At 50.2% G+C, this 9,958-nt stretch overlaps 1 protein-coding gene across 1 annotated transcript in view; it reads left to right on the top strand.

Moving 5' to 3' along the window:
• TSPAN33 (tetraspanin 33) overlaps positions 1-9,958 on the top strand; it is a 32,582-nt gene extending 22,624 nt beyond the window's left edge. The window contains exons 2-8 of the mRNA XM_007955402.2: positions 4,262-4,319; positions 4,960-5,087; positions 5,333-5,407; positions 7,154-7,249; positions 8,956-9,084; positions 9,484-9,645; positions 9,857-9,958. Of these exons, the coding sequence (XP_007953593.1) occupies positions 4,262-4,319; positions 4,960-5,087; positions 5,333-5,407; positions 7,154-7,249; positions 8,956-9,084; positions 9,484-9,645; positions 9,857-9,958 (750 nt within the window). The remainder of the gene's footprint in view (positions 1-4,261; positions 4,320-4,959; positions 5,088-5,332; positions 5,408-7,153; positions 7,250-8,955; positions 9,085-9,483; positions 9,646-9,856) is intronic.

The following is a 9,958-nucleotide window of genomic DNA, read 5'->3' as shown; positions in this document are numbered from 1 at the left end:
TTTTAGTCCACTTTTGTATCCTTCCCTTCAAGGCTCAGGGGTCCAAGATTATCTTCTGTGTCTGTGTTAATTGGTTTCCCTTTTCTTTGTTGAAGAGCGTCTGTGCAGTCCTTGTGCCTAGTCCGCCATCTTGCCGGAACTCCCCCCATAAAGCAAGTCTTGATGAATTTTAAAAGATTAGAATCACACAGTCTTTTCTCTGACCACAATAAAGTGAGGCTAGACATCGATCAAAGAAAAGAAAAAGAAACTGGAAAATATGCAAAAACATGGAAATTGAATAACATACTGTTAAACTACTAATGGGTTAAGGAAGAAACCACAACTCTCTTAGAGTCAAATGAAAATGAAAGCACAGCATACCAGCAAAGCCAGGCCTCAGAGGCAAATTCATAGCAATAAATGCTCTGTCAACAGAGCTCCTAAAACTACCCTATGCCATAGCAATTCCACTCCTAGGTATAGTGCTAAAAACCTTGAAAGTGCAAGACTCAGAAGGAGACTTGTTACACCAGTGTTCACTGCAGCACTGTTCACAATAGCCAAAAGTGGGAACAACCTAAATGCCCATCCACAGGTGAATGGATAAACAAAATGTGGTGCATACCTACAATGGAACACAACTCCACCAGTAGGAGAAAGGAAGTCATGATATTTGCTACAGTGTGAATGGAACTTGAAGACATGCTGAGCAAAATCAGTCACAAAAGGACAAATACAGCATGACAGCACTTATGTAAAAAGACGAGAAAAAAAAGGTGTAGAGACCAAAGTTTCTTAGTGGCTATCAGGGGCAGAGGGAAGAGGGGGGCTGACCGTGATGGAAAAATCCCACTGATTAAGGATAGCGCTGCATAGCCATTAGTGTAATTGTTGTCAGTCAGTTGTACAGCTATAAAAAGCTCAATTGGCAAAGGTTGTGTGATAAGAGGTATTTACAATGTCAAAAAATTTAAAAAGTATCATTTGGCCTCCCTTTCATCACCTTTACAAAGAAATCACTGGCCGAGCTCATTTCTATTCAGTGCTGAAATGCTATGCTGTTAACAGCAGCACTAACTTTGGAGTGGCAGTAGTGTTAAGGAATCTGGGGTGGGAGGTGGGGGCAGGACTGGAAGTGTGGAAGGGCAAGCTGTGACCCCCGAAAGGGGCACTAACAGAAGGGAAGGATGTTAGAGTTCTCCAGGGAGTGCCGGGCAAGTTGTTGTTGTTGTTATGTGCCGTCAAGTCGACTCATAGCGACCCCTCCTGGGTTTCTGAGGCAGTATCACTACGGAAGTAGATTGCCCCATCTTCCTTCCGAGGAGTGGCTGGTGGGTTTGAACCGCCAGCCTTCTGGTTAGCAGTCAAGTGCCTTAGGCATTACGCTACCAGAGCTCCCTGCCAGGCGAGAGGCATCGTTAAATGTTAGTGTCTTCATCTCGATGTTAACATAGCATGTATCTGTGGCTCTAAATCGTGGGCTGATTGTGTCTGAGGTCGTGGGCCTCAGACTTGGCTGCACCTTAGAGTCACCTGGGAAGCGTTACGAAATACTTTTACCTGGATTCCGAGGCCAGAGATTGTGATATGCTTGGTTTGGGAGACAGCGTCAGGAGTTTTTAGTGCCCCTCCCAGGTTGTTCCAAAGGCAGTCAAGGTTGAGAACCACCGTTTTAGGCTATAAATATTCTTGCCACTCCCCACCCCCATATGACGCATGGCATATAAACTCCTGAAGGGCAGGGACCATACCTCACTCATGTTTCCGGCCCTCAGAGTACCTTGTACTAGCAGTTGATGATGTACTAGTTTCCTGTTGATGCCGTAACAGACCACTACAAGCTTCGTGACTTTAAACAACACAGATCTTTTCCTGAAGTTGTGGAGGTGTTAGTTGGTCCACAGGAGTTTCACCGGATCAGAATCGAGGTCTAGGCAGGGCTGCATGCCTTCTAGAGGCTCTCAGGGAGAATCCCTTCCTTTCCTTCTCTAGCTTCTAAAGGCCCACGTTCCTCGGCTCATGGCTTCAGGGCACTCGAGCCTCTGCTTCCATCATCACACCTCCTTCACTACCTGGGACCCTCCTGCCTCCCTATTGTAAAGTCTCTTGTGATTATATCGGACCACCAGGGTAATCTCCCTTCACATGATTCTTTATCACATCTGCAAAATCCCTTTCTTCATGTAAGGAAAATATCACAAGCTTCAGATGTTAGGACATGGACATCTTGTGGGGGGACATTATTTTGCCCACCACAGATAGAAGCAGAATATGCTTAATTAACCTACTGCTATGGGGTCCATTCTCACTCATGGTGACCCTAGAGGACAAAGTAGAGCTGCCCGCAAGCTTTTCCCAGCTGCAGTCTTTGCTCGAGCAGATGGCCACGTGGGTCTTTCACGGAGCAGTTGGTGGGTTTGAACCGCCAACCTTTCAGTTATAGCTGAGCACTTAACCACTGCACCACCAGGGCTCCTATATGCTTAATTACAGTCCTACAGATGGAATTGAGTTGCCTATGACATGTGGCCTCTTTACTTTCCCTTTCTGGTTTCAGCTGTTAGAATTTAAGCAGAGACCATCTCCATGGAAAGTGTTGCACCTGGTTAAAATGTCACACGTGGAAACACAGAGAGTTTCCCAGGCCTGGGAGCGATGGAAGTGAAGAGCAGATGGGTGTTTTTCAGCAACGTCATGAAGTGATACTCAGAACGGTCGCTCGCTGTGGTAGAGAGCGGTCTGTGAGACTGAGTCACTCGGTCGAGGGCTGTGCCTCCAGGCCTGTGGTCTCTGGCTGCTGTGTTCCCGCCTCCTCCCTGTGTTCCCTGAGTGCTTCTGGAGTGGTGTGCTGTGGGACAAGAAGCCAGCTGGTACCTCCAGCCCCACACACCACTCGAAAACAGCTCGCTCTCCGCGGGACAGGAGCGAGGGGAGGTGGGTGATACATCAGGCCCTGAGTCAGAAGCGAGTGACCGGGTGCCAGGTGAGAGGGCTGTGCCTATGGGCAGAGAAGCATCCTGAAAGACATGGTTTCCAGCGAGGGTTTCCCAGTCACCGCCGAATGGCTTGCCCAGCTGTGCCAGATGGCAGAGCCCTTCGTAAAGGAAGCCCACAGGAAAGGTCTCTCTGTAAAGGCCTCCTGGTGACCCCGTGTGTCAGGGTAGAACTGTGCGCCCCAGGCCTTTTCTCCAGGACGTCTCTGAGTGGATTCGAACTGTCAGCCTTTCACTTGGCAGTCAAAGTCCATAACCGTTTGTACCACCCACGGACTCTTACTAAGAGACTAGTCTGACTCTGTAACCTATGGTAGCAGCCCAGCTCCCTTCTTCCACCAAGACCCCGAGGTGGCTCATTCGAGAAGGTTCTGTCTTGCAGGACTGTGGGGTCTAGCCAACCACCTCCTTCCCCACTGAGTTGGTCGAGCCCCTGCTGCTGAGAACGTCCTCCAGCCAGAGCTTGGCCTCAGCTATTACCATGGTGACAGCTTAGCACCAGCCTGGGGACTGGGCACAAAGGAAGGGTGGGGGAGGGAGGTGCCTGGTGGGGCTGCTCTGGGGACTCCTGGAGTCTCTGCTGGGATCATTCTCTCGGGGAGAAGCCAGGGCGTTCTGTTCCTCCGCATTGGAATCCGGGGGGTCTGAAGATAAAGTTTCCTGCACCGAGGCAGTCCCAGCATTTTACACGCACATGCACACACACATACACTTTCACGCTGGTGTGTACTTTCTCTCTTGTACTTGACACCATATTGACCTCCTAGAGGTAGTCACATCCGCCCTTTGGTGCAGATGGACTTGAATTCAGAACTTCACAGTTTCTCTGGGCCCCAGGGCCAGTTGATTACAAGGAAAGACAGAGAACCTCTCTTGTCAAGGCACTGTGCTAAATGCTTGCCAGGCATGATTTTGTTGGATTCTCATTAATCTTCTGAGATGTGTGGTGGTTTTTTCTTTGGGAGGAGGGGGAAGTTAACTCCCATCTTCAGATACAGAAACTGAGGCTCAGAAACTTGGCCCAGTAATGGCCCAGGTCTGACTCACTGTCCACTTGGCACTCTTAACCACGGTTGGGTAGTCACCTGCTATTGCCTCAGTTTCCTCATCTGTAAAGTGGGGTGTCTTCCTTCCAAGGGTGTTTTGTGCGGGGATCAGAGTACTTGATGGCCGGGGACGCACTGAGGCTTCACTGGGAAGGAGAAAGGTTCCCAGCTACTGCCCGGAAGTCACCTCCTGCCACTCGCCCCAGATCTCATGGTCTGGCCTGTCTCCTGTCTGCACAGGTGATCTCCATGGTGATGGTGGCTGTGGGCGTCTATGCTCGGCTGATGAAGCACGCAGGTGAGCGAAAGGTCCCCTCCTCCCCTCAGGACTCTTCCATGTCCCTGTCCCCTCCACCTACCACAGCCCTGGCTCTCCAACACTTCTTACCTGAGCACTGGGGCTCAAGGCAGCAGCCTGGGCCCCGGCTCCGCAGGGCTCAGGCCACTCCGGCCACCTCACTGGGATTCCCCTGAGCCCCTAGGAATTTTGTACCATTCGCTTCCACTGCACTTCAGTTCAAGAAGGCAGGCCTGTGGGAGTGAGAATAATCCAGGCCGAGAGCCCCTCCGCAGCTCTGCCCCAGAGTAACTCAACCTCCATTCCCCCTCCGCTGCACAAAGTCTCCGGGAAACGGATCTGCAAAGCTGGCGAGCCTAATGCCATTCTAATTCTTTTCCGGAATGAAAGCGTCCCCTCCTCGCTTAAACCCAGGGAATAAAGGATCTTATTTCGTTACTTCCTCAAGTTAAATGCCACAAACTGTGCTGGGCCCGTTTTTGTTCTCCCCGTGAGAGGGGACTAACCCCGTGTGGCCTGCCCCCAGCCGTGCTGGGGATTCCACATCAGGGAAAAGAGAACAGTTCTCGGGCGCCCCGCCCCAGCCCTGGCCACCCCCTGAGTCAGCACCAGGCTCCAGCTCACCAGGCCCCTCCCCCAGAAGCAGCCCTGGCCTGCCTGGCCGTGGACCCCGCCATCCTGCTCATCGTGGTGGGCGTGCTCATGTTCTTGCTCACCTTCTGTGGCTGCATCGGCTCCCTCTGTGAGAACATCTGCCTCCTGCAGACGGTGAGTGGCCCCGGGCCAGGCCGCCAGCCCTACCACCTGCTTCCTGTGTCCCCCCCTCAAGACTTGCGTTGTCCACACCTCACTGCAGAGCTGTGACCCAGGAACAGGGGGCCACCCGGGAGGCAGCAGCCTTTTCTGTTGAGGGGGCCTCTGGGAGAAGTGCCCGCGGCCCCGCACCCTGCCCGCCGCCCGGGGACGGGGTGCTGCAGGGTGGTCACGGGCCCCTCCCCTGCCTTCTCCCACAGTTCTCCCTGTGCCTCACCGTGGTGTTCCTGCTTCAGCTGGCCGCTGGCGTCCTGGGCTTCGTCTTCTCAGACAAGGTATCAGTTGGGAGCCAAGAGGCCTCCTCAGGTGTGAACCGGATGGAGGAAGTGAAGGCTCCCGCCGGGTTTAACCTGCTCCATTAACACGCCTTCCCTGGAGAAGCATCCAGCTTTGAAAGGTTCTCCTTCGGGTGAATGAATGGCTTTTAAACCAGCCATATTTGAAGATCTTAAGGGGCTTTCCTCTGACAGTCTAGAGGGTCAACAGGGAAGTAAACTTAATGAACACCAAGTTAAAACAATCCACAAACTTTAATATTAAGTAAGTACAATTCAGTTACCAAGTGGACCACAGACAACAGGAAGAGCCTCTGATTGTTAAAAATTGTTTACTGGAAAAAAAGTTAGTTTATTGGAGTAAACAGAGGGGAGGAAATGGGGAGAAGAAAGGTGATGTTGAAAAGTGTTGACTGTGCCTGGAAGTGGCCTGCCACTAAGTGATGGTCCTTGTCACTAAGATCCAGAAGGCCTTTCCCAAGGGCAGATGGTTGCCGGGGCTGGAGTTCAGGACTATGGATAGAAAACTTTGAAAAAGCAGTGGAGCAGGAAGGAAGAGAGCATGGCATAAAACTGTGAAAGGGGCAGCCACTGAGTTAATTCAGAATTTCCTAGTTCTGGTTTAGTGAAATCCTAAAATAATACGGAACATTTGTTTCGAGTCTAAAGAGCTGCAATTCTCGGTATGTCCACTAGAGGTCAGTGCTTAAAGCTGACTTTCTCTCCTTTGCATCCATCAACAAGTGTTCTGTAATAATAGTGGGTAGGAGTAGACCAGGTGGAGTAATGTGTGTCACCAAGTTGATTTTGACTCCTAGTGACTCTATGTGATAGCGTAGAACTGTCCCGTAAGGTTTCCTAGGCTGTGATCTTGACAGAAGCAGAGTGCCAGGTCTTGTCTTCTGTGAACCTGCTGGTGGGTTTGAAACTGGCCTTTTGGTTAGTAGCCGAGCATTTAATCATTGCACCACCAGGGCTCCTTGGTAGAATGTTCTTAGGTGCCATCAAGTCAGTTCCTGCTCTAGTGACCGTATGTTGTACAACAGAACAAAGCTGCCCAGTCCTGTCTGTCTTCACAATCACTGCTGTTTGAGGTCATTGTTCCAGCTACTGGGTCAATGCATCTTGTTGAAGGTCTTCCCCTTTGTTCCCTGACCCTGTCCTTCACTAAACATGGTGTCCTTCTCCAAGGACTGGTCCAAAGTACGTGAGACAAAGTCACTCCATCCTTGCCTCTGAGGAGCATTCTGGCTACACTTCTTCCAGGGCAGGTTGGTTCCTTCTGGCGGTCCACGGTACATTCAGTATTTCCCTTCAACACCACAACTCAAAGGCATCAGTTCTTCTGTGGTCTTCCTTACTCTTGCTTTTACATGCATATGAGATGATTGACAATACCATGGCTTGGGTCAAGTGCACCTTCATCCTCAAAGTGACGTTTTTGCTTTCTAATACTGTCAAGAGATCTTTGGAGCAGGTGTGCCAGGTGCAGCACGTCATCAAACACAGCTCCTTCTTCCTCTCTGACGAGATTAACAGCTGGCTTCTGAGGGCCCACAAAGAGGAGCAGTGACAACAGCCGGTCCAGGGGCTCTTCGCTGGCCATCTGCCATTGCTAGGACTAGGTTCTGATTTCAGAGCTGACGTCATAAAGATGGACGGTCACTGCCTACTGTTACTGCCGCAGGGAGGAGCAAGCTAGGGGTTAGTGCTGCGTGCTGACTCGGCGCCTCGTGTCTCTGGCAGGCAAGAGGGAAGGTGAGCGAGATCATCAACAGCGCCATCGTGCACTACCGAGATGACCTGGATCTGCAGAACCTCATTGATTTTGGCCAGAAGAAGGTAAGGGATGCCTCACCCTCCAGGCCTGTGGGGCTCTCCATCACCTCCCTGGTAATGGATTCTGGGAAAAAAAGGAAAACACCACACTGTGCTTTATAGTACTTTTAAGGACAGAGACAGTATATATAGTAATCTACCATTTGTGTGAAAAAAAGAGGAGGGAGAAAATATACATTCATATTTATAAAAGTCTGAAAGGATCCAAAAGAAACCATAAATGGTAGTTCCTTATAGGGGCATGAACTGGAAAGATTTTCAGACATTACCTGTTCAGAAGTTCTGTTCTGTTTTTCAAATTAGAGCTTGGGTGAAAGTTTACAGAGCAAATTAGTTTCCCATTCAACAATTTACACACATTTTGTGTATATAAATATACACACTTTTCCCACTTCCTCCCTGGGTTCCTGGTTTCCATTCATCCTTCCTTCCTGCCCCTCTCAGCCTTCTGAGCTTTGTTTTTGGGCAAATGCTGCCCTTTTGGTCTCCTAGCATAGTGCCTAAGGCACTTGACTGCTAACCAGAAGGCTGGCGGTTCAAACCCACCAGCCACTCCTCGGAAGGAAGGTTGGGCAATCTACTTCTGTAGTGATACTGCCTCGGCAACCCAAGGAGGGGTCACTGTGAGTCAGGTCTGACTCAACGGCACATAACAACAACAACGTTTGATTGTACTAAGGAGCACATTCCTTGCTGGTGGTGGTACTCACTTCTTAGGCTTGTCTGCTGTTTGGCTGAAAGTTGACCCCTGGAGATGGGCTCAGTTCCGGGCTTAAAAGGTATCTAAGGGCCACAGTGTCAGGGGTCCCAGCAGTCTCTATCAGACCAGTAAGTCTGGTCATTCTTATGATTTGGAATTTTGTTTTACTCCCCCACTCAGGACCTTCTATTGTGGTCCTGATCAGAGTGGTCGTAGCCAGGCACTGCCTAGTTCTTCTGGTCTTAAGGTCATGGAGGCGGTGGTTTGTGTGGTTCATTAGTCCTTTGGATTGATTGTTACTTGCATCTTTGATTTTCTTCACTCTTCTTTACTCTGGATGAAGAGAGACCAGTAGCTGCATCTTAGATGGCTACTTGCAAGCTTTTAAGACCCCTGTCACTACTCACCAAAGTAGGAGGTAACACATTGTCTGTGTGGACTGTGTTATGCTAGTTGGCCTAGATGTCCCCCAAGATCAAAAGTTAAATTTTAAAGTTTTTGATACCAGTTCTGAGTCCCCCTTCCTCTGATGGACAGACCCTTTGGGGCCCTATTTGCTCTCACAGAGTGATTATGGGCCCATGATACAGAAGAGTCCCCTCCTTTGTTTTTTTCTGTCTTGAGATAAAGGTTTCCGGAACTGATCTTTTCATTATTTCAGCCAGTCTGTCTGAGCCCCTGTTTTTGCCAGGCTCTGCTGTGTAAGACTGCAAAATCAGAAACCGCCTGCAAGGAGTGCATAGTTAATGTATAAATTAACTAAAACTATATATACAGCGGTAAAATCAAGCATGTGGTAAGTTCAACAAGACATATATATATGTAAAGTAATGGAAACCAAAACAGTGTCTTCAGATGAAGGCAGCTGAGGAACTTGAGCTCAAGAGTCAAGGCTGTATTTAAACAGAACCTGAAGGTACAAGTAGAAGCTGACCATAAACTCGCTGCCATTTCACCTCAGTGTGTGGGGTGGGTGATCCATGACCTTTACGGGTGGGCTTTCTTGCAGTTCAGCTGCTGTGGAGGGATTTCCTACAAGGACTGGTCCCTGAACATGTACTTCAACTGCTCGGAGGACAACCCCAGCCGCGAGCGCTGCTCCGTGCCTTACTCTTGTTGCCTGCCCACCCCCGACCAGGTGAGCAGCCGCCCAGCTCATCGCTTCCTGGGCAGTCATCCAAGTCCATTTCTGATTAGGGCAGCTGCTGGTGGGCACCCCATTCCTAGCTTAACCAATCCCAGCTGGCGCATGTTTTTCTTAACTCCAATCTGATGGCTCTGGTAACCTTTCACTGCTGTAGCCCACCTGGGGGTTCAGAAGGGACAGAGCTAGAGCAAGATCTGAATCGTGACCTCTCAGAAGGGCAGTCCATACTGAGTAGTTCCCAACCACGTGTACATATTCTCTAACAACGTATCCTCCGCACGTATTCTCTAACAATATAGGAGTTAAGAAGGCTGGGAACCCCATCAGCTAGGGCCTGAGACAAAGTTATTGGGATGGGAGTCCCGCTTAGCTATCCACCTCTCTCCCCAGGCAGTGATCAACACCATGTGTGGCCAAGGTATGCAGGCCCTTGACTACTTGGAAGCTAGTAAAGTCATCTACACCAATGGCTGTATTGACAAACTAGTCAACTGGATACACAGCAACCTCTTCTTACTCGGTGGTGTGGCGCTGGGCCTGGCCATCCCCCAGGTAACTTACCCTGTAAGACCTTCGGGCGCCACAGACTCTGCAAAGACGCCTTTATCTTGGGGAGGGCATCTGGGGCTTAGTTGGGTGTCAGGCCCTGATGTTGCTGAGGGGCGCGGGAGAAGGACAGAGGGTGGGGGATGGTGCAGACAGTGCTGAGTCAAGGAAGCAAAGGTGTCCCTGCCATGGGGTCAGTTCCTCGTGTCTCTCCCAGCTGGTGGGAATCCTGCTGTCCCAGATCCTGGTGAATCAGATCAAAGATCAGATCAAGCTTCAGCTCTACAACCAGCAGCACCGGGCTGATCCATGGTACTGA

This window comes from Orycteropus afer, unplaced genomic scaffold (assembly GCF_000298275.1).
Source record: "Orycteropus afer afer isolate SDZICR_OR568_19922 unplaced genomic scaffold, OryAfe1.0 scaffold00501, whole genome shotgun sequence".
Taxonomy (NCBI): Eukaryota; Metazoa; Chordata; class Mammalia; order Tubulidentata; family Orycteropodidae; genus Orycteropus; species Orycteropus afer.
Note: the sequence above shows the minus strand (reverse complement) of the source record. Positions and strands in the feature narration are given on the sequence as shown.